The sequence below is a fragment of the Harpia harpyja genome, chromosome 4, assembly GCF_026419915.1.
Source record: "Harpia harpyja isolate bHarHar1 chromosome 4, bHarHar1 primary haplotype, whole genome shotgun sequence".
Classification (NCBI taxonomy): Eukaryota; Metazoa; Chordata; class Aves; order Accipitriformes; family Accipitridae; genus Harpia; species Harpia harpyja.
Window position 1 is genome coordinate 5,239,498 of NC_068943.1, and position 27,816 is coordinate 5,267,313.

General features: G+C 43.1%; 1 protein-coding gene across 1 annotated transcript; it reads left to right on the forward strand.

Annotated features, from left to right (window-relative positions):
• Window positions 1-1,486: 1,486 nt before the first annotated feature.
• SLC15A1 (solute carrier family 15 member 1) lies at window positions 1,487-27,747 on the forward strand. The gene is made up of 23 exons (XM_052785622.1): window positions 1,487-1,590; window positions 3,618-3,732; window positions 6,823-6,907; window positions 7,002-7,143; window positions 9,980-10,099; window positions 10,290-10,389; window positions 10,633-10,723; window positions 12,643-12,726; window positions 13,890-13,972; window positions 15,145-15,231; window positions 16,274-16,363; window positions 17,656-17,700; window positions 17,800-17,832; window positions 17,963-18,051; window positions 19,238-19,319; window positions 20,798-20,923; window positions 22,296-22,445; window positions 22,858-22,907; window positions 23,664-23,771; window positions 23,914-24,010; window positions 24,452-24,598; window positions 25,438-25,545; window positions 26,894-27,747. Exons 1-23 carry the CDS (start codon window positions 1,487-1,489, stop codon window positions 27,080-27,082), a joined length of 2,325 nt encoding a protein of 774 aa, XP_052641582.1. The 3' UTR covers window positions 27,083-27,747.
• The last annotated feature ends 69 nt before the right edge of the window (window positions 27,748-27,816 follow it).

Below are 27,816 nucleotides of genomic sequence, written 5' to 3' on the forward strand. Positions count from 1 at the left end.
GCCGTTGACATCAAAGGGACAACGCGCGGCGTGAGTATTGCGCAGAGCAGATAGTTACACCTCTCGCTTAAAAGGCGGAGCGGGATGAAGTGCTGGGACTGTCTGCGGTTAGCTAAGGCAAGAACGGATGAATCTAACCACCGTCAAGCCGGTGATAAAGAGTAATAAGCTTCCCCCGCCGGGCCCCCCCGCCGCCACCCGCGCTGTCCCTGCCGGCAGCACCGCCCCGGGGCCGGGCGGGGTCCCCTGAACCGCCCTTAATTTAAAGCCCGGCCACCGCCGGCATCTTCCCTTCTTCTCCCAGCGCTCCGCCAGGACCGCGCCGGCAACATGGGTACGTGCTGCGGGGCGGGCTGGGGGGGGTCCCGGCTGGGTGGGAGGAGGAGGAGGAGGAGGAAGAAGAAGAAGAGGAGGAAGAAGAGGTGCCTTGTGCTCCTCTGAGCCGTCCCCGGCCACCGCTTCTTCGGCAGCTCTCTGCCTCCGGAGCAGCTCTCCCTCCCTGTGGCCAGGCTGGTGCGAACCCACCTCGGAAGCCTAGGGAAAGCCGAGCGATGTTGGTTTTAAGCTCTGTAGGCTTTTTGAGCTGAACTCCTAGCTGGTAAGGTTTGCCTTAAACTTTTAAGGGATGTGGAGTTTAAAATCCTAGCACAAGTTAAACGCGGTGTTTCTCGCGGCTGTTAACGTTTCTTCACAAGTGCGGTTACCCAGGGTTGACCTAATCAGTGCTTTTTAAATATGCAGACGCACAGCTGGAAGACTCAGGTAAGGGCGGAGCCCATTTAGCTAGTCAATCCTAAAGATTCGTTCCTGTTTAAACTGGAATACTGAATAGTAAAGGCACGAACGACACTTTTCTGTGGCATAGCTCTCCATCACCCTTTGCTGGTCCTGCAGCATCTGAGCACGTTGGCGTGCCTCTCCTAGCAAGCAGTCCTTCAGCTGGAGAAACCTTGCCTTGTGTAGGGCAGGAACTCGGGGTGCCAAAAACTGAGGCATTACCACTGCATCTTCAGCAGACACATCTGTGCTCTGGGGACAGGCAACCGTAGTGACAAGCAGGCAGAGCTCGGCCGTGATGCTGCCCAAAGGGGCACCGGGGTCTTGCTGGCTTGGACAGGCAGCCAGGAGAGCGGTGGTGGCTCTGGGAAAAGAAGGAAACCTGATGCAGCTGGGTCTGCTCATGTAACATCAGGTTTGCCGCATTATAGGTTTGCTTTGACGGTTTCGGTGTCGGTGTTTTTCTGGAAAAGCGTGAAGTGTGAAGCGGGGACTCCTGGAGTCGCTTGTCCTGACGGCAGCAGCGTCCTTGTGTAGGCTGTAAGGCTGCTCCAAGGAGCAGAGGCAACAGGCTTGGCTGTGCCACGAGTCGGGTGGCAGGAGAGCAGGCTCGCTCTGGAGCCAGGAACATCCTCGGTGAATGTACGGTTGTGTACAGATTTAGCCCGGACACAGACATGAAGCATTTCAACCAGGTAAAGTTGCCGTGATGGCTGCTGCACGGAGCAAGGCGATGCGCTCCCATCTTGGGACGTGGACCGAGAGCCGCAAGAGCTGCAGCATCCTACAGCATCTCTGTGGCTGCAGGGAACCGTACTGGTGGGATCTGCCGGGGAAGGGGTCAGAGCCGGGAGCCTGCCCCCCCGCCTCGCCTGCAAGCGTGGGAAGGAGAGAGTGACCCACCAATAAATAACTATTTAGATTCGGTGCTCAAGCCAAGAACTGAGTGGCTTCTGTCTTTGCATTGCTTAAAAATATTTGGTATCTTAAGGGAATACCAAGTGCATAACTGTTTAGAGTTTTAATTTGAAAAATGAGCAGCTCTTCAGCATTTTGTGGTGCAAATGAGCAGTTCTGCAGGTCAGTCTTTGTGGCGAGAGAATGAGAGGTACTGAGGGTTGCCCAAAAGAGTGGCGGCTCTAATGTGCCACTAGTGAGCCCCTGATTTATCACTAAAATTGATGCAAAATGCTGGGTGCTCTCTGTTTTTGTAGGTTTAACCCTGAAGCTGCCTGACCGTGGAGTTCCTCAGACAGTTTAGTTGCCTATGTTGAAATGTTGGCTTCAATGCCATCTGGAGGTTCCCCAATTGTGGCTGTAAAAGAAGAGAGGGGAAAAGTCAAAATCGTTGAGAAATAAGCATGTCTGTTAAACATTGAAATCAGTCAGTGTTGTCTGGAAAAAATGCCTCCGTGATGTCCTCTGTATCAGGTTTCTTGCAGAGGTGATACTTTATCCTCTGGAATGGAAAAAACCCAACCTACTACAAGTTCCTTGATTTTTTTTTTTGTTGGTTTTTTCTTTGGTTGTTTTTTTTTCCCCAAGCCTTAGCTAACAGACAGGAGTGAGCTGCTCAAACTGGTGTTCCCTGTATGGGTTATGAAAAACTGGCAGCATGATGCATGTGTGCTGGAAAGGCCAAGAAGTGGAAATAATCAAAAAGTTGTTATGAAGATGGTCTATCACTAATGCCTTGGTATCCTTCAGTATATCTGCTCATATGAGTCGTGTAAGGGGCATTACCAATAATTTTAATGCTTCGGGTATCTGCATGTGCCCTGAAGTTGGTGTGTTAGCACTTTCTGGATGTTACTTGTTTTCTAGAAAAATATATTTTCGAATTGCCTGCGTAATGTTACTGTCTCTGTTGTGAAGGTAGTTGTCCATGGCAGTGAAGAATCAGCTAGATTTGTTTTAATAATTTTTGAAAGTGGCTTTATTTAGTATCGTGTCAAACACCGTAGTGTTGCTGTCAGCTGTTTTCATCTTTTGTGAACTATGGACTAAATAATGACCTTGGCAAACATATTTTTCTTAGAGATCTATTATGGGCACACTTCACTTGCAAGCAGGGATTTCAAAGTTCACATCTTGTACTTGGTCTTATCTTAATGATAATGAACTCGCTTATGTGGTTTTATAGGAAATGCTGACACCCACTATGTGGGCACAAGGCTTTTATCTGAAACGGGGCGAGTTCAGCCTTTGAGCCCGTCCCCTGAGCCAAGCAAGCCCTGCAGGACACTGCTTGGAGGGCTGCCAGGGGTAGCGAACCTGCCGTGAGCAGCTGGAAGTGACTTCAGGGCTGCAAGCAGCTGCCTGCTCTTGCTGACCTCCGTGGGAACCCTCCTGTGCTTCCAGGGCTTCCTAGTTTAATCCCCAGGTTGTGGGAATGCCTGCTAATGTGGATCACTCCACTGGCCCATGTATTCAGCCCTCCTTAAGTCCGAGCAATGGGAAGTTTGTCCCTTTTCAGGGTTTGGCATCCACCTCTGGCAGGGCATCTTGACTCTGTTCCTTACTCTTGACTTGCCTTTAAGGTAACGTCCCTGAGAGTGAATTGAAACAGGATTCATCTTCTGCGGGTGGTAGAGTGGCCTACCATCACCTTGAATGATGTGCAGTGAGCAGTCATAGTAGGATAGGATGCTTTGTCTCGTCAGCCCTGTTTGATTTTTCCCTGGGAGTGTATGTGACTCTATGCGTAGCCTGAAAAACAAAAGGCTATCAAGTGAAGTTTTTCCTAATAACCTTCTTGCACCCTGAAAAGTCCCCCTTTCACAAACTGAAAATTTACTTACCCTGAACACTACTGTGTTTGTGTTTCACAATTTGTTTTGAGCTGAACTTTTCCCATGTCTTCTAGTGATTTTAAAGGAATGTTACTTAGTAGTTTTCATTAACTTGTGGTTTTTTCCCTCCACAGCTGCAAAAAGTAAGAGTAAGGGCAAGTCGGTAAGTACTGTTTTCTCTTATAAAAAGTTGTAATACTGACTCTTTTTGGGTTACATTGTTTGGGTAACTTTAGCAGTGGACAAAAAAAATCATCCTATAAACATACTTTAGAAGTATAAAATAATGAGTTATTGGCCAACACGCGCAAAGCAGCCTGGTAGCTTATTAAATCCCAGCTAAGCATTAGTGTGCTCACCAGCCCAATACAATGTCTGAAGAGCCTTTGCTGACTGAGCAGACATCGGTTGGGAGGAGAAGGGTCCCTGGAGCCCGTCCTTCGTGTGGCTGAGTTGTCATCATCCACCGACTCTCCCTTAGGGCTCTTTTACCTTTCGGTGTTAGTTCTTCCTCTTGAATCTTTGAACTGTTAATGACACCTGTCTCAGCAACCCTATCTCTGCCATTGCTTTTCTTATCTCGCAAGGTTTTACTCCGTAGACTTTCCCCGCAGCTTTCTCACAGCTTAGTGGCTTCCTCAGCAGCCAAAGTCAAAGCTGTGCGGTGGCGTGATGTCAGACCTGTGCCAGACATCCCCAGGGCAAGGGAAGGTTACAGAGAGCAGTATAAAACGCGAACCTTCAAGTTACCTCTTCCGTGGTGGATCCCGCGCTTCCTGGCCAATGAGGATCACAACAGAAAATGTTTTAGTAAATGCGTGCACGTGCACATGTATAATGCAACAGATATTTAAGAGGACAGTATAGTGCAAGATAAGAACAGTATAGGTCATATATTATCAAAACACAGCTGCGTATTCTCTTCTTGCTTGTAGCATCTTGGAAAAACAAAAGAAGGTCTGTTACCTTGGGAAAGACCCCATAGCTTTCTCCTGCATGCCCCTGCTTGTGCTCAGCCCCTGCTGTGACGTGCAGATCTCCACCAGTTCAAGGGCAGCCGGGAAAAAACCCACCAGTGCCTGCTGTGCTGGCACGTGAATGCAGGACGTCTCTGCCAGGCACAGAAGCACTTAGTGGCTTAAAACAGAAACCCAGCCTTGGTGGAAGCTTGTTACCTCCCCAGCTCAGCCTGTAACACCCTCTTAAACAGTAAGCTGTTGGGTAGTGTGATGGCGTAACACTGGGGAGGTTTCTGAGAATGCCGAGAAAGTCAAAAAGATTTTAGTGAGGTTTTGTGAATTTCTCGAGGGGATGGGTCCCACCAGACCCTGGGTCGGGACTGCCCTGTCCTTTTTTTACTCTGTAGGCAGGACAGACACGGGGAAGGCTTTGTTCTGCTTCAGGTGGGGTCATCCTCTTCACCCGAGCTGGCTTATACCCAGTTACCCTGGCAGAAACCAGTCTTGCAGCGTGGGTTACTGTTTTAGGGCCTAGCCTAGCAACTGCTGAAATCAAAACCTTGTGGGTATATCTAACGGGTGCTGAGCCAAACCTTCACGGTGTGGTTCTCTACTGGTCTCCTCTGAAGCATGAATGTTTGCATGGCGTAGGGGATGGTGCAGAGACAGGGCTGGGCACCATTCTTCTGCATGAACTCCAGTCTGCCAAGAGCTGTGTCCAAGTTGGGGCTAGTCATCTAGAGTTCCTACCATCTTCAGCTGAAGGACATGGGCACCTCTGAGTGAATTTTATCTAATTTTGAATACGTGTGGATGGGCTTCCTTTGGAGACGCCTCTTTCTGCCCATGGAGGATGTGATAAATCAAGAGTGACAAGTTTCTGTTTAGGCCTCTGATTTTGGTTGCTTTAAGCTATACGAGTCCCACCTGGCACTCACCTCAGCTGAAGTCAGGTTCTTTCAGTGAAGCCTGATTATCAAACCGTGGGTAAGATGTCCACTATATACTTGGTTCAGCAGATAATAAAGATCAGTGCTGTTCAGGCTGCTTGGACATCCTCGTGACTGAGTTAGTCTCAAGTCAGCGATACTCTTGCCATTCTCTCTTATTTTCATTTCTCTTGCAGTGTTCAGAGAAAGCTTACTGTAGCACACAAGTCTCACAAAGTGGTGTGTTGTTCGTTACGGCTCTGGCCAGCAGCTTTGCTGGAGACATGGGCTCTCTGATTTACTCGTGTCAGGCAGGATTTTCCCATGTAAGGTTTCTTTCCTTTTGATCTACAAAGTTAACTTATTTCTGTTTCACATGGAATACAGATCGGTTTGATTCCCAAACCCTTACAACATGAAGACAAACGATGCCTTTTTTTTTTCTTGTCTGTGCTTCTTAAGTTTCATAACTGTTTTACCTCTGAGATGTTCTGAGGCTTATTAAAAAAAAAAATCTGATTTTTGCAACTTGCAGAATTAAACCCATTAAAAGGGGAGGATTACATTCAACTTGCATTCCTGGTCATTTTAATAGAAATGATATGTAGTCACCCACTAAGAAAAGTAGGCAATCAGGTTAAACTTCCAGTTCTACTGATCATGCCAGATTTGTACCTGATGTATGTTTTCCCTTTGTCTCAATGGCAAGAGCCGTGTCACAAGCTGCATGACAGTGACTGTGGAGATGCCTATCACATCAGGTGAAGGCTCAGTAAATCTGGCTGTTAATGTCATACCATTTTAAATTAGGAGTAAAGTCAGTTCTATCAGCAGGTCTGAAGAAAAGGATTCTTTATCAAGAAGAGTATTTGTAAGGACAGGAAGCTTCAAAGAGATTTGAATAAAATGTTTAAATGTTTGTCTCAACTGGAGGCATTTAAAAATAGCCCCAGGCTTCTAACTGTGGTGTGCTGTGGGGGTTTAGCATGGTGGGTTTTCTGTTGGGCTTGCGTTTTGATTTTTTTCCAAAAAATGGGCTTTTTGCATATTTTTGGATACCAATCAAGATTGCTCTAAGGGTTAAATGGTGAAGATTTCAAATGTGCAATGGCACAATGCTTGAAGGTTAAATATAGCATTAGATCACTTGCAAAGGGCAGATAAGATGTGTAGAGCTCTGGGACCAAGAGGGGGAAGTGAGAATTGACTCTTGGTTCAGATTAACCAGTGTCGTTCCACAGCCTCCTCACCCCTGAGCACCTACCCGTTCCCGCTGAGTCCGTATTGAGCTCGCTCAGGCCGCGGGGCGCGGAGAGCGATGTTTGTGTTGCACAGCTCTGAGCTCACGCTGTCTCTTGCCTCCAGCCAAGCTGCCTGGGCTACCCCTTGAGCATCTTCTTCATCGTCATCAATGAGTTCTGCGAGCGGTTCTCCTACTATGGCATGCGAGGTATGTCCAATGCCCCGTGTCTCCTCATGCTGACTATTACTTAGCCAGCCCTGACTTCGGTTTGTAAACCATTGTTTTGTTCTTCTTCCTACAGCGGTGCTCGTTTTGTATTTCAAATATTTCCTGCAATGGGATGACAACTTGTCTACAGCCATCTACCACACGTTCGTTGCTCTGTGCTACTTGACACCGATCCTTGGAGCGCTCATTGCAGACTCTTGGCTGGGAAAGTTTAAGTGAGTGCTCCCTTAGAAAACAACACAAAATCATGAAAGCTCACCTGAGATCAGTGTTACTTAAACCATCACCTAAAGCAGCAGCTCAGAACAGCAGCTTCAGAGCTGATGTTGGCTACTCCAGGATTGTTTGTGGTTTTGGTTTTTGTTTTTTTTTTTTTCTCCAGAGCTTGAGGTTTTAATTGATTTAGCTCAGACCTGAAACTGCACTGAGTTAACAAATGTTATGCCTGCTAATCAGTTAAGGGTAGTAGCTTGCTTTCCAAGCATGCTGCATGTTTTGCCTCTCATCTGGACAAAATGCAAGCTAAACTAGGGAAAGCATTCACCAAGGTGCGAAAGTAGATACTGGAGGTTATAGTTACATTGGACTGCCTCTTTACCTATCACAGGTGGCCAATGAAATAGTGAAATACTGTGTTATCTGGTATTAACTGGGACTTAGCATATATTCTAAAGTATTCTGTGATTTCAGTATTGACTTGGCAGCTTAGTGGGAAGTTTTACTGAGTTGCAACTCTTTCTTTAAATGATTAATTCTGGGCTTTTACCTGTGTGCTAGTTGCTCAGAAAAGTACTGCTGAGTTAAGTGCTTTGAAATGTAACCAAATTATTTCCAACAGCCTGATCTCGCTCTCCTTTACTGATGTCGTGATTCTAATAGTGTTTACTTTGCCCGAAAAAAGCACAATAAAGATTTTATGGAGGGATATGAGTCAGGAACGTTAGCTGACTTGTCAAAGGTCTCCCAGAGATTAGAGATGAAGCAGTCTGTGCAGTCGCTTGGCCGAAGACTGCACCATCATCTTCTGCTGTGTTGACAGCCTCTGGGAGCCCAGGGCTGCAACCACTGTCAAGTGTCCTCTGTGGAGCTGGCCTGAGCAGTGTGAACTCATTGCAAGTAGCTGGATATCTTGCAGATTGCAGCCTAAATATATTGTGTACTTGCTTGTTTAGATGGTATGATTTCTTTTTTTTTAAATCTGTTTTGGCTTTTACCTGTTTTATCAAGATGAAGCTTTGCAGACCTTGCATACCTTCTCCTCTGGTATTTGTGTATACCAGTGCCACAGCTGCAAGCCACTGGCCACCAGACCCTTAACACAGGAGCTCAGTAGGATGGCTCAGGACTCAAAACTGGAACTTTAAGCTTGACAAGGAAAAACACGCTTTTGGAAAAAGTATGGCTTTAATGTATAGATGCCCTAAAATACAGCCAGGTGCCATGAGGAAGGCTTAAACAATAATTCATTAAAAAAATCTATGATGACAAGAGGAAGAGGTTACCCAAGCACTGTTAAGCACTCTTATATTAGAGACTCAAATCTTCCACAGTCCATGTACTTTGTGCAATGTCTGCCAAGGAGCATGCTGGGGCCTGCTCACATACTGTTAGATGTGAAGTTCTTGGGGAAAATAGTACAGAAATCACAAATTTTTTTTAATTGGGTACCATCTATGCAGTGCCAATTATGTAAGTGTTGTTTTCATAGCATGCTTATGAGTCTCACAAATAAAAAACAGAAGTTTCTCTCTGGGTCAGCTCAGGCTTAACTTCAATTAGAAACTTTCTCCTAAGTTGTTAAGCAACTAAAGTAACTATATGGAAGTGCTATTTTAAAAAAAGTTCTGATTTATCTGCTAAATACCACTAAGTAGCAGAATCACTGTTGCCCCACTTTGTATAGATTTTTACCCTGCTACAGGAAAGAGCATTTTTAAGTCAGAGAAACCTTGTTCTAAAGTGAGAAGAACTTGGTCAATGGCGCGAGTGATGCTTCCTCTGTCCCTCTCGTATCAGGGTGCTCCAAGCTTGCTGTGAGGATCTCTTGCCTTTGTCAAATAGATTCGGATTGTCCTAGGTCCTTGAGCCTTGCCCTTCGTTGTCATGGGCTGCACTGGGTTTGGGACTGCCTCTCCTGCAAACTAGAGTTTTAAATGATTTCACATCACTGCATCCTGTTTCTCCTGCTTTTTCTCCAAACTGGAGACCTGGGTCTGTGCCTATTGAATGGAGCCCCAACCAAAGAAGCGGATGAGCGTGCATTAAACTATAGTCACGTACTTAAGCTCCAACAAAGTTAAAATGGAGTATGATCTTACATGCAATAAAGAGGAGCAGACCCTAAAGGCATGGGGGTGAGGGCTGGTGATTCTGTAGTATTACCTTCCTAGGCACAGCCTGGCAGAGAAAAGTCAGGCTGAAAGCCTGTGGTCTATACTCTTCAGTGCTGCTCTTGCTCTGCTCTGAGTTTAAAGATGTTGGTATGCTTACAACTGAGAGGGTGGGGTAATAGAGTCATCATTCACAACAGTATTTTGGGGGAGTTTCCATGTTTAAAGTAGATTTTTAATTTTTTTTTTTTTAATAAAAGAACATAGAGAATGTTTAAACAATATTAAAACCAGTGTAAATTGCATACTTCAGTGTTGTAGAGCAGCCCATTTGAACTTCACCATATATGAAATATGATAACGGCATTCTTGAGTTGGTTATTAAAAAGGCAACCACCAAAGATATTACAATATCTCCCGAGACCTGGTGGTAGCTACAGAATCCATTTGTCATCTTGCCTTGCTTAATTAAACAAGGCTAGCTAAAATAATAATAATACTAATAAAAAAAACAGAATAGAAATATTGTGACATAGGTACGTGGACAGATTTTTACAGTAGCTTGTGATAAGTTGAGTCCATAACTTGTCGTATCTGTTAATTATGCTTCTTTATTAAGCACCTTTGAAATGAGCAAGAAGTCTGCATTATCTGTGTGTGCATGAATATGTGTGTAATTGTGTTAACATATCTAAAAATTCATCTCCTCTCTTTATAACAGGACCATTGTCTCCCTGTCTGTTGTCTACACGATTGGGCAGGCAATCATGTCTGTGAGCTCCATAAATGACCTGACGGATCACAACCGGGATGGCTCTCCCGATAATGTATCAGTGCACATGTGAGTTGCCTTTTACATGGTTTTTTTTTCCAGATTGATGAAGGGTGGGACAACTTACGCCTTAAATTTATGCTACTTGAATTTCAACTGTCTTGCAATCAGTCTCTTACGTATGCTTTAAGTAAGAAAGCAAAGTGGTTTTGTTTATCTTTTTTTTTTTTTCCTTTTTCTCTTTTCTGCTTTGTTCCAGTGCTCTGTCCATGATTGGCTTGATCCTCATTGCACTTGGTACTGGTGGGATCAAACCTTGTGTGTCAGCATTTGGTGGAGATCAGTTTGAAGATCATCAGGTAACAATGTCTTTGAGATTTTTTGATCATACAGATACTCTTACTAATGTTTGACTATTATAATACTCTAATAATAATAAACATATTTAGACATGTGCATTACTGCAGTGTTTCCTGAGTAGCTGAAGAAGGAGCTAGGTAACTATTTGTCTTGAACTGCGCAAACAGAGCTGCTGATTGATCTAGGCTGATCAACGTGGTTCTGGCTAAGCCTTTCTAAACATCTTTTTGTTTTTACTGTAGGAAAAACAAAGAACTAGATTCTTCTCTATCTTTTATTTGTCAATTAATGCTGGAAGTCTTCTATCTACTATAATCACCCCAGTTCTCAGAGGTAAGGCCACACATTTGTTTATAAAATGGTTAAACATCAGTAAAGGATGAGTGTTGGACTGCAGTCCAGTTGGGTTTAAATGAACGGTTTATTCTTTGACACCTTGTGGAAGTAGTCCACCTCGCAAGTAGCCTTCAAGTTTTCATGTATGTCATCCCACTTCCCACAGGTGAGGTACTGTCAAAAAGAAGCCAGTTTGAGATCTGAATTGCCTTTAGGATCAGAACTACTAGATCTGAGGAGGCGTGCTGAAGCCGTCAACTTGTATGCCTAATGCATGTCTTAATTCCATGGAGGTACAAATGTGGCACCTCTTCCAATGCCTTTAAAACCATCACACAAGAAAGAGTTGTACTGTTGTCTGGGAAGGGAAGCGGGGAGAGCGCCCTCCATTCTGGAAGTGGAGACAATTCTAAAGCGTGCCCATGCAAAGTACAGAAGCATCTATGCACATGGGAACACATTTATCCATGTGACAAAGTAAATGATGTTTTTCATAGTGTTAAAGGAGAAAGTTATTTTCTCTCCTGCTTATAACGAATAGCGTGATCCTAAACAAAAAGCAAACGATTCACTGATCTATATGCGTATGGATATTCACGGCAAGCTTACACAGATGGTGCTGTGTGGATGTGCTTGGCAGGAGTTTGAGGAAGGCTGTTTTTCCCAAAAGAAAGAAAACAGCATGTGAGTTCTGGAATAACCCTAAAGCACTGGGCTGAAATTCTGGCCTTTGGATGTCTTGACTGGAACAGACTGTGTAGAAGCATTTTAGACGTTTGCTTAATGCAAATTCTATCCTTTCCCAAAGTGGAAGGAGATATGCATAAGGCACAACATGCAGTTTACTTCCATGCTGATACAGGGTGAAAACTACCTTAGAAAAACAGACAAGTTCAGCTGAGGGAAGTGATACCATTATGTCCTGTAACGGTTTAACCAAAAGGTTAATGCAACTAAATCAAGACATTAATTAGCTGCAAGCTAATATTTTTTCAAATCAAACTCTCTAATTCTCCTGTTAGAAGAAGTATGGTGAAAAAGGTAATAATTTTGTTTAGTCTTTTACTTTTCCCTGTTAGTAGCTATGTCCACACTCTGAGCATCATTTCAGGATGTATGTGTGAAGTTTATAAAGTCAAATCACTGACTGCTGCCAGGGGGGTGGGAGGGTATGTGGTGTCTGAGAATTTTTTTCAACAAGCTACACTTATTATGTTACTTACATTTTTGTTTATGAACTTGTCCCAGAACTTTTGTAATCTAGTTCCTTTCTCACCAAGAATATGTGTTTGACCATCCTAGTAGGATTCTTCACTTCTCAGTGTAAAACTAAATGTAAATCTCCTATGAGGAAAGGCTGAGAGAGCTGGAAGTGCTCAGCCTGGAGAAGAGAAAGCTCGGGGGGATCTCATCAGTGTATATAAATACCTGCAGGGAGGGTGCAAAGAGGACAGAGCCAGGCTCTGCTCAGTGGTGCCCAGTGACAGGACCAGAGGCAATGGGCACAAACTGAAACATCAGGAAACACTTTGTCACTGTGAGGGGGACCGAGCACCAGCACAGGCTGCCTAGGGAGGTTGTGGGTTCTCCATCCTTGGAGATATTCAACAGCCGTCTGGACACGGTCCTGGGAAACCAGCTCTGGGTGGCCCTGCTTGAGCAGGGAGTTGGATTGGATGACCTCCAGTGGTCCCTTCCAACATCTAACCGTTCTGTGATTTTTTTTTTTTTTGTGATAGGTAATTTCCCTTTTCAATAATGAAAGATAAGTTGGATACTGATTATCCACTCTGTCAATGTCAGCAGAGATTTTTTTTTTTTCTTCCCCTGAGTTAATGAATGCAAAGAACAGAAACCCTATGTAAAAACTCTGGCAGAGCTGACTGGGACTTATCTAATGTTACTTTGTACTTCAGCTCAAGAGTGTGGCATTCATAGCAAACAGCGATGTTACCCACTAGCTTTTGGAGTTCCTGCTGCCCTCATGGCTGTCGCCTTGGGTAAGTGGGACTGCTTCCATCTTGCTGCTTCAGTTATAGACACGATTAGATGATAACAATCTCGGAATAAGGAGGAAGCGATAGAAAGCTCCAGGTACCAACTTCTACCAGTACTTGATCATTTCTGCAATTTTTTACTTGGGAGGTGGGGTGGGGGGTGGGGATTAACCTGAAGCACTTGCTTTTACAGAAGAGTGTGATTTACCAGGCAAGACTGATGGGGCTGGGGAGAGGCACAAATATACCATTGAATTCTGTACATTATGTAATTTACCGTCTATGTGTCTTGGACTACTGGGGTGTATAAATAAGATCTTTTGAATGTAGTGTGAGAACTCTGAGAAAATGTGGGTTTTGGAAACTGTCCATAGTCCAGGATAGTGAACTGTATAAAGTAATCATCCCTGCGCTGGAGAAATGCCATACTGGTGTGTCAGTATTTCTCCAACACCTGCGTTTTTACTAGCTGTGCTACGGGTCACTCCCCGAGCCACAACGACCGAGAAACTGGAGGGGTGTCGGTATGTACCACAGCATTCCTCGTGGTCCTGGTCCTTCACGGTCCTGGTCCTTCACGGTCCTGACCAGGAGCCCACCCAGGGTGGGTGTCCAGCTACGGGTGACCCCATCTTGCCCGTGCGCCCGACCCAGGGCGAAGGGCGGCTGCGGGGGTTTGCCCGTGCCCTGTCCCGCACGTGGGAGGGTGAGGATGGGGAACGTGCCGGGACGTGGGAGCCGAGGACGCCTTGGCGAGTCCAGCAGGTCAGGCAGAGCCTCGCACGTCCCTGCGCGACGTGAGCCGCGGCGTCCCGACTCCCGAAAAGGAGCCCCGCGAGCTGTCTTAATCCTGTACAGCAAGGCCAGAGCCAAGGTCCGAAGTGGCCCTTGTTTTGACCTTCCTGCAATTAAGCTAACGTCCCACTGAGGACTTGCCCTCAGAGTTGCCAGATTTAGTCCTTTGTCTTAAATAGAAGCAATCTGCTGGTATTAATCTGATTTCTTTTACTGCATGATAACATGCCAATAGGCAATTTCGTTGCTCCTTAGGAGGCTTATTCCCACCCTGATGTAACTCCTTGACTGTTACAGTTTCCATACCAAATTATTTGCTGCTATTTTCAATTAATCCTGACTTGATTTTTGTTTCTGTTTGCGTACTGTAGTTGTGTTCATAGTTGGAAGCAGAATGTACAAGAAAGTTCAACCTCAAGGAAATATAATGATTCAAGTTTCCAGATGCATTGGAGTAAGTACTATTTGTATGCCCAAACCCCTGGCAGCAATTTTTAAAACTGTTCAGTAAACTTGCCTAGATCAGAAATCTGTCATAATATGAAGAAAGCTTCTTAAGTTGGTTTTTTGTGGTTTGTTTTTTTTTTTTTACTTTTTTCCTTATGGAAGGCTTCTTACTGACACCTCCAGATTCAGAGTGCCTTTTTATTTATCTATATCTTGGTTTATATGTGAATTTTTACGCGAAGAAAACAAAGTAAGATGTCAGGTATATGTAAAAGCTTATTCCAACTTCTGGGAATCATTTCTTTCTCATTTGTGCACCTTTATGCAGCCTTGTAGTAGGAGGCAAACGTGCCTTGACCTGAGTCAAGAGCCGAGCTACTAGTATATGTTATCAGCAAAGATGTTATTTACAATGCAGAGGTATATTGATCCCCACTGTATTAGGGAGATCAGGGAGGTTTACATGTCAGTGCAAGCCTGCAAGAAAGGGAGCTAAATCTGCATGAATAGCACTGCATGCCCCAACTTTGCAGTGCCTTAGCTTTGAGATCAGTGGATTTTTTTCATTTATGGGCTGCTTCATTCTCCATACAGGTCTGCCAGCTTATTATAGCCCAGATTGCTGCTTGTCTCGTAAGCACCGTCAACACCAAATCTCTATATGTGACTTTGGCTGTTGCTTAGAGTGCTGCTCCTAAGGCCCAGCTCAGCCTTGCATGTTATTCCATGCAGAAAGTCTTAGGAGTTCTTCGGGACTATACCTGTGTATGTTCAGTGTCAAGGTATGAGGAACATCTACAAGATGCAGCTTCTTGTAGTGAAATGTACTCTTACAGACATTCAGCTCTGAAAACCTGTGCATATGACATTCTTCTATTTATTGCTGTACATAAATAAGTCTGAAGTAGGCAGGTCTTCAAGTTCCTAACAGCAACCTAGACTGAGAGAGACTACTCTGAGCTGTTTGGTTCACCTCATCCCAGGTGCACACTCCACTGGATATCCAGTGTGAGGCCTTAAAAGCAATATTCCCTCAATGCTTACAGCAGTTCAGAGAAGTAAGTTACCTTTAGCACCCTCTAAGCACTAGAAGCAGGAGTGTCACCTTTAATGACAAAACAGTTTATAGCATTTATAAATATTTGTAACGCCATTAAACAAAATTCTGTCTCTCCTCAGTTTGCCATCAAAAACAGGTTTCGACATCGCAGCAAGGAGTTCCCCAAGAGAGAGCACTGGCTAGACTGGGCGAGTGAGAAGTATGACGTAAGTACTGGGTGAGGACTGCTGTGCCGTGACATCCCTCGACCCTCAGCTTCCCTTCTGTCTGCTCTGATCCGCTGCCTCAAGCGCTGGGCAAATAGTTTTGGGCCTCTCAATCGTTTAGAAGCTAACAGTCTGGCCAAACGTCAGTGCTTCCCTGGGGTTGTAGGTAATCACCCCAGCTCCCGTGGGAGAAAGCAGAGCTGTCTGAGTTAATGTTCTGTGTGATCATAGCCTGCCCAGGGAAATTCAAGGGAGATAAAGAAAAGGCTGTTTCCCTTGTCGAACAAATGCAAGCACCTATTAGTCTTGGAGTTAGTAAAATAGCAAGCATTATCCTTGTCAACTTTTTGTTTCTCTCGGTAAACTGGCTTCAAACAAAAATATGCTGCTTTAACGACCGCAGAAGGGAAAAATGGGCATGGTGTTGACTGTCATGGTTAATACGCAGGGCCGTAACACTTGTCTCAGGGTCGAACTGCAGAATTATGCTTAGGAATTTCAGCTTAAGTGGGTAAACGCTGCATCCCCCCGACCTCAGTAGAAGCTCCTTACCATGACTCTCAAAGCCTTGTGTCCCACAGTCCCCAACCATGTCCCTTGCTGCCTATCCACCCTGCCCCATTGTCAACGGCAGCACAAACCTTAGCCTGTCCCCTTTATTTTCCTTTTGCCTATGTGCATTTTTCACATGTGAAATGCATTCCTCAGTCACCCGTCATTCAAATGCCTCCTTCCTAGAAAAAAAATGCAGCACTAAGTGCTAAATCTCATGCTGCCATCAGTACACATGCCAAGAGGCACAGGTCTCTCTGATATCAGTGTCACCTTTAACCAGTAGCCTTTCCCACACCCACAAGCAGACCTTGTGCTTTTTAACAGAAATCAGCAGAAGTACTCACAATACACAAAGTTTAGGACGTGGGTAAAGATTACCTGATGTGTCTTTACCTGTTGTGCTGTGAACAGCAGTCTGCAACTGTCCCTTTTTTGTTGTTGTTGTTTTTTTGACAAATTCCTCTTGTGTAATTCTTGTTTGCTGCAGAAACGACTGATTGCTCAGACTAAGATGGTGTTGAAGGTGCTTTTCCTTTACATCCCTCTCCCCATGTTCTGGGCGCTTTTTGACCAGCAGGTAAAGTAGAAATTGTTTGGCTTGGCAATTAGAGATGTACCACATCACTCTATGTACTCTGAGGTCACCAGACATAAAAGGTGCCAGTGGGAGGGTGGAAAATAATTCTTTGCAAATTCTTTAACCTGGTTCTAATGTGAAGGGGTAGTTACTGAGTCATGTTAGTACAGGACGTTCTGCAGCCAGGGGAAACTCAGTTTACCTGGAGATGCCCAGGACTGATTCAGTGACTGAGGTATCTCTAAATCTTGTATCAGCCAGGACTCAGAGGATGAAACAGTAATTTAAAGCTTTCTTAGTTCTAATGCTTCTTGCGCTGTCAGTTGTGACATGAAATGTAGGGTCCTAGTGTAAATGCTCTGGAGAACCAGGGCTGAAACTGCCTGGATGCCAGTTTGCTTAATCACTCAAACTTGCTATAAATACCTCACGCATTCAAGCAGAAGTATTAGCCTATAATTCCCATTCACTTGGTGGACTGAGTGCTCAGGACTCGTGACAGTAGGCTTTCAGAGTTAAGTGTTGAAGTATGAATTTAGGAGGGTATCTGTGAGAACCAGGGGGCTGAACGCTTTATCCGAGGCAGACCGTAGGAAGTTTGGTCCGGATTGCCTAGGTCGTGCTGCTTTAGTCTGGTACCAGTGAGCTGTAACTACTGGTGTGACCTGTTATAAATGGGCAACCCTGCTATGAAATTCAGAACTCGGTACTCATTACGTGAGCAACAACTCGTCTCTCAGACAGCGGTACATCGCGGGTGGTTAAAGGCTCTCGCCACAGACGCGGCGATGCGCGTTCCTGTCTCGCCCCGGGCTCTGGCTGAAAGCCAGCCCCGTTTGACCGGCTATCGGCCGGTTTTCGGGGCAGAGGGCTCAAGGCAGGTCCAGCCCTGGTCTGGCCGCTGGCTGCTGGGCTGTGTGGAGAAGGACGGACGTGTCAGCGGTGCGGGGGGCTCGGGCTCGGGCAGGCGGCACAAAGGCACTTGGGGGGCTTCTGTGCACGGCACACGGCAGTGCTCTGGGCGGGGTGTCCCTGCCATCTCTCCGGCTAATCTCTGCGTCTAAATTATTTTCTGCTCTAGTTCACAAAACTAGTAAATAAGTGAAATGGGCCACAAGGACCACTTTGTTCAAATATTTACATTGCAGAGGAAGAATACTCCTGTAGCAAGCTCGCTTTGTATTTTTATTGTATTGCATCTCTTTCCCAACGCTTGACTTACAAAAACAATTAAAGAGGAACTTTGAAAGATTGATTTACTGTGGCATTTAACTCTCTCTTCTTTTGTTAAGGGGTCAAGATGGACACTGCAGGCCACAACAATGGATGGGAATTTTGTAGGTTACTTTTTATTGCTTTTTTTCCTAATATTTACTTTTCAGATCAGTTTTATTTGTTGTCATAACATTAAAACCTATTTATTTTTTCTTCACCAGGGATCTATTCAGATTCAGCCAGACCAGATGCAGGTACAGTAATCTTCTGTCTGATAATTCTAAGTACTTCCCAAAGTGTATATATATATTTTAATTGCATTTCATTGAAGAAAGGACTTTGAAAATACTTAATATTTTCCCTTCTTATATTCATCTTCAACAGACTGTGAATCCGATCCTCATTATTATAATGGTCCCAGTTGTGGATGCTCTGGTTTATCCTTTAATCAAGAAATGCAAGATCAATTTTACGTAAGTTGATGTACTTACCTGACTTCAAAAGAGGCTCATTTTAGTGGTTTCTTTAAACTGCTCTTCCAGCCATGACGTAACAAGAGCAAGCATTCAGCTAAGGAGAAAATAGCAGTGCATTTAAAATGGGGTTAATAATTTCAAGAAATGAAAATAAAAAACCCCACAGAATACTGCAAGTGGTATGTACAGGCACCACAGACTAGAGGAAGAGAATCTAATAGTAAAGTAACAGTATTTTCCAGTTAAGGGCAAAATCTTTTGACTGCAGGAGAGATGTTCACTGTTTTCCACTTCCCCCTTCCCCCATGTCTACCCCCTCTCCCTCCCAAAAGTTTAAGAAATAGAAATACAACATACATCCTTAGCACGTGTCAGGTTTTGGGCTTAAAACTACCTGAGGCAAGATGTGTTTCCTCTGTGTGAGGAGTCTGGCTCACTGGATGCTTCTAGGTGTAGCTTCAGAGGGCATTGCACATTATTTTTAATGTGGGTAAGGAAGTAGCTAGCACTTACAAGTTGGAGAGGCAGAAGATAATACAGTTCGTAAAACAATTTTTATAGGGCTGAGATGCAATGCTGTTTTTCCATCTATTTATGAAAAACTGGGGGCGTGTGCTGTGCTGGAAACACTGCCATTCATTTGTGGACACTCTACATCTGATTAATGAAATATCTACCTTTAAATTTACCCTTACAGCTCACCTGAATGTCAGTAGATGTCTCCTAATTCAACATATTTCCCTGACACTTTTTGTTCAATATTATTTTGATTTAAACATAGCAATATTGACACAAGTTGTTACCCTTTTTTAAAAGGCGTAACTTCTTGTCTTTTCGTTGTTTTAAAGCTAACAAGTGTACCGGATTGGGTTTTTCCTTCCTGCAGATGAGACTTTTCCAGAAACCTAATAATTATGTTCAGTCAATGTCTGAGCCCAGCAGATGCAGAATAACATGGTATTCAGATGCTGCAGGAAGGATGTATTTCCCGATAGTGTAACTATGAATCGAGAGGTACCCAGCTTAGCAGAACACTTTCTGTAACATCAGCCCTTCAAATGGTGATAATGTGCTAGTTGCGGCCATTTGAGTTTCCCCACCGTGGAAAGAAAATAACTAACAGCTGAGGCTATGAATTAATATCTGTCTTAAAACTCACCTATGTGTTTTGTCATTGTACTAGGCCCCTGAGGAAGATCACTGTTGGTATGTTCCTTGCATCTCTGGCTTTCGTTGCTGCTGCCCTTGTGCAAGTGCAAATAGATGTAAGTTCAGCCACGTGCAAGTATTTACTATTAATATTTAGTTGTTAATGCAGAACAAAGTGTGTTTAAGGGGAAAATGAGCCAAGACTCCTAAATTTGGAACCAAGCATATGAGCACAGAAGTAGAGGGAGGGAAAATATTAAAGTATATTGCAATAGTGTGATTAGCATAAAAAGTTAACTAGCTATGGACACCGTCCTGAAAAACATCTCATCTGCCATTAGCATAGATCACGCATTAAAGGCAGCCTTGGGTCTTGAAACTGAGACTAAAAGCTGAAAAACCAGAGTTTTATTTGGCCTACCTGCTTCGTATCTCCTATCTCTTCTGATATTTAGACTGGAGGTGAAGTGTGACAGTCTGGGAAGCATCATCAGAGCAGGGGCAAAGCTGATACCTGTTTAAGGCAGTATTCATCACACCGAACTTTCCTTGCCCCAAAGGGAGGTGTCGTGCCTGAACCAGATGAAGGTTTCCCCTGTAGCTGGGGTGTCAGCAACACCCCTGGAAGGTGATCCATTGCATCCCTGGGTAGCTATCCAGAGGCGCCTGCCTGTCTTCATGCACTATCAAGGCAAGATGCTCAACTGTTGAACAGCTTTAGTTAGGAATGAGGAATTCTCTCCTTAATGCCTGGGTCCAGCAGTGAAACCAGCTTTATATTCAACTCTGCCTCTTGAAGTGGGGAGTAAAGGGTCTGGCCTTCAGCTGGTATAGACACATCCAGGCTGTATTCCCGAACGCTTTGTCTGGAAGGCTGGGGCTGTGCACACACACGTACTGGCATTGGGAAGAAACTTCATCAAAGCTGGTAACTTCCCAGGCTGTTGCACAAGAATCTCCTGCAGAAAGGTAAAGATGGAACTGCTTTTCTTGTGTGATGTACCTAAAGAGATGGAAGCAGATGACAAAAGTGTGGGAAGCAAAGAAGGGTTGAGGCAGAACTGAAATAGACACAACTCCTCCGGCTCTTGATGCTCTGCAAGAGCAGAAGCTATTTACTGCTAGATCTGGTGGGAAGCGAAGTCTCCAGAAGTTCGGTTTCTCCGGGCTGTCACACTGGGCAGTGCCCATACATGCTTCTGTCCAGTTCAGCAGCACCAGTGCTGGGGGAGAGCGAGTCAGAACATGGTACGGAGAAGCTCAGGAACCCAGGAAGCCATAGGATGTGGGAAAAGCCCATCCCTTGAACCGCAGAGTGGCCTCGGTAGCGGCAGCACGCTGCAGGACGTGATCAAAGAGGAACCACATCTGGCCACAGAGGCATTGTTAGGGTTGAGACACTTCTTTCTTGAGGCAGCAGTAAGGCGGCTTGTGAGACTAGTAACAAAACTTGTTATTAAAGTTGCAGCCCTCTGACAATCACAGATCGTCGGGCAAATGCTAATCTTCATCATGAGATAACTAAGATCACGGTAATTATAGTACTTTTTCCATGTGACTTAGGGCATTGATTTTACTTTTTTCTGTCCTACAGAAAACTCTTCCAGTTTTCCCTGCAGCTGGGCAATCCCAAATCAAAATAATAAATTTAGGTACTAATGATGCAACAGTTCAGTTTGAACCTAAACTTCAGAGTGTGGATGTAATGTCTATGAAGTCGGTAAGTAACAGGAGATGGGGAATAGCAAGTTAAAAAAAAAAAATCTAATGGAGTAAGTCAAAGTGGTTCTTAACTTATGGTTCAAAATTTATTCTTTTCTATTTTTTTTTCCTCTATTCATTTTAAAGTGTTGGGTTTTGGGTTGTTTTTTTTTGTATTGTGGAATGAATTGTTACTGAAAACACAGTGAATGAAGAAATGGTAACTCTCAATATTGTAAGAAGTACTAGTTTGTTTCAGTAAGAGGGTTTTTTTTACGAAACTTAATAGTGATTTTGAACTAATGGAAAATTTCACTCTTGCTAAAAAGGTGTCATTTCTTAACAGCAAGAACACACCTTCCTTCAATAAAAGTCCATTCAGCTCTAGTAAATCACTGCTCTTACTGTGAGTGATTGCTTACTTGAACAGGGAATTTTTTTCTGTGGCTACATCACATATATTAAGCTTCAGATTTTGCTCTTAAAGAACCTTTTTGGGTTCTATTACAGGACAACCTTGATAGCCCTGTTGCCAGCAAAATGTGGTGGAGCTGATGGACATGTATAATAACGGGTGTTAGGAAGCATGTTCTCTGACAGCCTGCAATCCTGTTTCCATATAAGAGGAGAAACCCTATTCCATCCTCCAAATTTGCCTCACATGGAAACTGAGCTGTGAGGAGAAGATAATGGCACCCAAATTGTATGCTGATGTGGAATTGATACAACTGTGGTGCATACCTGAAAATGAAGGGTGTAAAATGCTCCACTCCCTGCTATAGACATCTTAAAATCCAGATGTTTTGGATTATAAAATACTTTTTATAATCCTATAAAACAAGGGGGTTTAGTACTACATTAACATGTTTATTAATGTTTTAAGTATTTTATGCTGATGAAATGTATTTAGAATATTTAAAACATGTCCTGGTAATAGTCACTCCTGCTATGCTGAAACCATAAAGACACAGCTTGAATTTGCATCTCTTAGGAGGTGTTGCTATTTGGAAAATGCTGCATCTTAACTCATGCTAGTGCTGCCTCTGTAGCTAAACAGAATTTTACTTGATAGCAGTGGTAAGCCTGATTTATCTGGAGCAAGAAATACACAGGAAAATATAACAGCTATTCCTTAATGCTTGTGGGAGGCTAATGTTACTCTGAAGCTTGTGTAATGAAAGAAATGAATAAAAAATAATGATCAAATGAAATTAATGTTTGATGTAGAAAACCTAACAAAAATGAAAATTAGGAGATGCTCACAATCTCTGGCACTTCAGAAGTAACACACGTGTAAACTTCTGACCACCGGGAGTCCATAACACTCCCTCAAAGGTATAGACAAATATGTAATTGCATGGAAATTCATAGCAATTTGTTTGTCTTTATAGACGGGCTACATGACATTTGAGAATTCTCAGTTGCGATCATTAAACATAGCTTCTGGAAATAAAACTATAAATGCAGTTGTCAAGTTGCCAGGGGGAAGCCGTCACACTCTTGGAGTTAAAAATACTGCGACAGGCATTGATGTTAAATGGGTAAGTCTGCTTACATTCCCAAGATATATATTAATGTCTTAGCAGCTATCTATGTGGAGTGTGTGAAGCTGAGAGGACAAGCCCTTTGTCTTATTTTCTGTCTCTCCTCCTCTCACCAGTCTCACTGGTAGAGCAGAGAGCAGGGCAGGATGTTGTTTAAAAAAAAAAAAAAGGTAAAAAATTACCAACTTAATATTTAACTTGACAATCTTGACAATTACCTTTTCACCAAGACTTAAGTGTGTGGTCATACAGCGTTTTCTAGTAGATGTGTATCCTAATAGGATCCTAAAAGGGAAGGTCTGGAGTCTTGCTCTGAAGCCTCTGTTAATTCTCACTGCTATGTAATAGTGCATATTTAAGCTCTTCACTGATGCTAATGAAGTATCTTAATAACGGTCTCTTCCACCAGCTGTTTGACAATGTCACATCAAAACCAGAAGAAGGAAATAATCTCATCAGGTAGAGTTTGTTTTGCTCCTAAATTTTGGCAGGAGTGTGACTGTCTCTTCAATCTGCCTCTTGGGTGGACTCTTCTTGCTTAGCATGGTTTTCTATACTGTAGGAACTCGCCGCTTGCTGGACACTTCACTCAATGTTTAGGGGAGGAAGGAAGCTCTGGGGCATGATTTGTCTAAACTATGTTGCATATCGACCTTGGGTATAATTTAGCTAAAATTGGAAGTGTATGTTTAGCTCTGTTGTCTAGACTTTTTTGTAGAAAACCAGCACAGCTTGCATGTATATTCCTCCTTTTTAATCTTGGGTAAGAAGTATCCTAAGTATCCTACTACTTCTCTACTTTTCTTCTATGTCTTCCATTTGCAGATGCATTTGTTACCGGTTGTAGTAGAGGCTTGCTTTTGACATTCTCCTTAGCAGGCAGTGGGCTGGTGTAGGTCTAGCTTGCTTTTTGCATTGGCCATGCTTTGAGATTTAGAATCATAGAATCATAGAATCATTTCGGTTGGAAAAGACCTTCAAGATCATCGAGTCCAACCATTAACCATGCCCCCTAAACCATGCCCTGGAGTACCCTGTCCACTCGCTTTTTGAATACCTCCAGGGATGGTAGAGTTCTTTATAACTGTTAACTGACAAAAATAAAAGGGGAAGACTTGATGCTTGTGTGCTGCCAGTATATAATTAAAAGTAAAACCTGTATTCTTTGACTTATATATATTTTGCATAGTATTTCATCACTCTTGCATTTTAAAGGTTCATAAACAATTTGCCTGATGCTGTCAACGTCACTATGGGTGACACTTCTTTTGGAACACTGATGCCTCTTTCTGCCAGTAATTACAACCTCTTTCCAGGAGGAAGGTAAGCGTTTTCCTTCACCCTAATCTAACCACTTGAAGACATACTTGTCCTTGGAAAAAGGACATAGAACTCTCTTATTTTATATAATACACGCAATTGTCTATACCTATGGTCTGAACTGTGGGGTTTTTTTCTTTTTCAGAAAAGATAAGATTGTGGCTATTAGAAATTCAATCCCTTGTTCAGTTACTTCAAAGGCATTTGGCTTTGGCAGTGCCTATACAATTGTAATTAACCGGGTGAGTTGCCAGTGCTGTTGGATGGACAATACAGAATTACTTTTCATGTCAATATTTTCTTTAACTAAAAAAACACTTGCAGAATTATTCCTCTTGTCCTTAATTGTACATATGATAGAATTCTGGTAAGTTAAACAGAACATAAAACCATCATTAACTATAAAAATAATGATGGGTATGATAATGACGTAATGCAAGAATTCATGTTCATCACTAATGGCCTTAAATCTTTAGCCCTATTAGACACTAAGGAATTGCATGAAGTCTGCTGTAAAATAACTACTACTTTATAAATAAGTACGGAGTGCTTCATACATAATACTTCTTATTTACCCAGAACTTTGCATATATATGATTATAGGTATGATACAGAACTGGTTAGAGTGCCTTTAGTGTACAGACTCTTTATCACTGTTCCTAATGTGCAATTTTAATTTCCAGTGTGTGGGAGACACTCTTAATGTAACATATTCTGAAGATATCCCACCCAATACAGTTCATATGGCTTGGCAGATCCCTCAGTATTTTATTCTTACATGTGCAGAAGTAGTCTTCTCTGTCACTGGGCTGGAGTTTTCATACTCACAGGTAGGTTTTGCTCTTCAGAGCTCTCATTGTGTTAAGAATCCTGGTACAAATGCAGATCTTCTGTGATTTGTTGTTTTTAAGCGGTGGTTCTGTATTGCTGCTTGCTTTGAACAATTACGTCCTTCAGAGCTCCCTAGCAGGACTATAGGCTGGTGCAAGTTGGCCTTGTTTCACTAGCATTCAGTGTTTTCCATGAAGCTATGCTGAATTACATCATTTGAAGACTTGACCACCAGTCCTCAAGTCACCTTCTCACACACGTGACTTTCCACTGAAAATAAGTGGAGCTGTACTGCTGCTGTAAAACTAAGCTGGAGAGCCCTCAAATGCGAAATGACCAAGTACTGACACCTCGTCTCCACACCAATTTCCTCCATACAGGCTTTAGCAGCAGTTTAATTATACACTTTTAATTCCTTTGTCTTGCAACTCCAGTTTGTTATTAGCTGTGTGTATTTCTTCCCTTAATTCTGAGTCTATAAACTGCGGTGATGGGAACATTTTAAGTTGTAGCTTGCTAGTCTATGATGCACTCAATTTCTTCATTTAACGTGTACCATGTGTGACTGAGATGTAAAATGTGCCTGTTATTACTCAGTGTGTACAAAGTAAAAGGTGTTATAGTTAGTACTGCTAATCTCTTGCTCCTCAAAGCCTTCTCCAGGTCTGTTTAATTCTCTAGCGATTTTTAATTAAAAAACCAAAAACCAAAAAAACCTAAGAAATCCTCTTCCCCCCAGATAACCAGTGCATGTTACAACATAAAGAATGCAGTAAGCATCAGAAAATAAGTGATAGTAGCGTTTGGCTAAAACTTAAGTGTTTTACTTCTCTAATAGGCCCCATCTAATATGAAGGCAGTGCTGCAGGCAGGGTGGCTGCTGACGGTGGCTGTCGGTAACATAATTGTCCTTATCGTGGCTGGAGCGTCCAAACTCAGCGAGCAGGTAAGCACACAAGCAGTTGGTGTGCTATTATATTACACTTTGAGAAAGCAGCTCTAATCCAGGGGGGAGTTGTGGCTGATAATCCTCAACCACAACTCTTGAACGTCGGTGTTATGGTGGATTTGAATTTATAGTTGGAATACAGGAGGTTAGTGTTAGCTACAAGAGTGTACCAGTCAGTTGTAGAACTAGTGCTTGACTGAATAATCTCATTAGAGTATATAAGTAACAGAGATATGAATCTTTATAACCTATTTGGATTAAAACTAGTGTTGAAGGCTGTGACAACAGGGTGGTAACTTGTCTCCTGGAGCCTCTTCTAAAGTTTCTGTTGGACCTTTTCCCCAGCACTTCCACAACATGTGTGTGAATGTGTACACACACATGAAACTTTAAGCAACTTCAACAAACACTTCCTCTGCAAAGGCTTCTACCTCTTCTATCTGTTGTTTGCCATTCTTAGGTCTTGCTCCGTCAGCCTCCTTTGCTTGCAAGCAGCAGTTTCTAGCATCTCTACAATAAATTGCTCCTCATGGTGTGGAAAGGTTGTGAACTTCTGGGCTGAAATTCTAGACTAATGAGATTAAAACCTACCAAAATTCTGTTCACTGCTATTGAACCTTCACCTGCATACCTCAGCCCTGCCGCATCCCTCCTTCTGGCTCCACTGGTTCCAGTCCTCATTCTTTGGGGCATGAAAGCTGTGGTTCTCCTGGTGAAGAGCACTTGGACAGGACTTTCTCGGACTGCTAGTGGCACTCCCTGATGAATCAAAAGGGCTATCTGAGAGAGGGAAAAGCCTGTCTTTGAAACGGGTCTGGCAGCCCTGGTTTCAGATAAATTAACCAGTAAGAGCATGAAACAGAGCTGTTGAGGCTTTTTGGGTGGAGGTAGCACTTTGAAACCAGGGTTCTTGGCCTTGCCCTCTGCCCAGATTTGCAGTCAGTGGAAACTTTTTACTGCTGACCTAAGTGGAAGCAGGATCACTGCCAGCCTGGTTTAAAATGAGATTACCTGACAAAAAGGAGGGGCTGAGTTTCCTTTTCAGTCTTTTGGTCCATTCCCATGCCTCCAGGAAAAGGGTACTGTAGAGCTTTTCAGTATTCATAGAACTTCTGTCTCTTCAGTGAAGACAGAACTGCTGAAAGGGCCTCAATTCTGAGTTGCTTTAATACGTATTATATACATCTAATACTTAGTCTTTTAAGTCATATGATACTTGTTATGTATGCTTAGTTTCACATTCTGAATTAACTTCATTTCTTGCAAACAGTAAAATGGTGTCATTCTTTTTGGGAATGAATACTGATGGATAAATTTTTTTTTTTTTTTTTTTTTTTTTTTACAGTGGGCAGAGTATGTGCTGTTTGCTGCCTTGCTGTTGGCAGTTTGCATCATTTTTGCTGTCATGGCTTATTTTTATACCTATACTGATGTAAATGAGATCGAAGCCCAACTGGATGAGGAAGAAAAGAAACAAGCCAAAAAGGATCAAGATGTCTATGAAAAGCAATCTGAAACTGTCTCTCAGATGTAAAAGGTGTATTCAAGGGGTGTTTATAAATTATGGTATCCCATTAACGATCCCTGCAGTAAGAGGAATCAGGGTATCGGTAACACCTCTGGATAATATGTCTCATGGGAGAGGTTAAGAAAAACTGGTTTAACTTAAAATGCAGCCTCTCTTGGGAAGCAAGAGGAAAAGATTAGTCTCTCTTCTACTGAATGATATCCTGAAGAAACTCCAGCAGAATTTGCACTCTTAATGTACCTCAAGCTTAAATACCATAGCATTAAAATATTGAAATTGCACTTGGCACTATTAGACCCTGTGAAAAGATGTATTTTTATACTGCATTTCAATTTTATATCATGAAAGAAACAAGTATTGTCAAGAAATAGTAATTGAAGCCAAGCTGTCTGCATGACCCCTCTAGCCTCACTGTTACTTGAAAGCAGCAGGTCACATGCGCCTTAAATTCTTTTGTACTTCCTTACAGATAATGGGAGCAAAGCTCTGGCATTGCTCAGATTAAAAAGCTGTCTGTGCTCCACATGGCAGTAACTTGGATGTGCACTGTAATATAATGCTTTATGTGCCTGTTAACTACCCATTTAACTCCTGTTATGGTTTTTAATTGAATATAGTAATGAGGTGTCCACTCAGGTAAACAGCCAATGGCAAATGATGTTTGGAATAAGCAACAGCAATAAAACTTGTGTTCTAACAAAACAGTGGAAGTGGTGTACAAGTATGAGTTACGGTTGCAT

Bases quoted from the DNA above. Each gene is read 5' to 3' on its own strand.
- SLC15A1 (XM_052785622.1), top strand. From the start codon at position 1,487: ATGGCTGCTGCACGGAGCAAGGCGATGCGCTCCCATCTTGGGACGTGG. The intron at 13,973-15,144 runs GTAAGTACTATT...GTCTCTCCTCAG, and splicing joins AAGTTTCCAGATGCATTGGA to TTTGCCATCAAAAACAGGTT. The intron at 25,546-26,893 runs GTAAGCACACAA...TTTTTTTTACAG, and splicing joins CGTCCAAACTCAGCGAGCAG to TGGGCAGAGTATGTGCTGTT.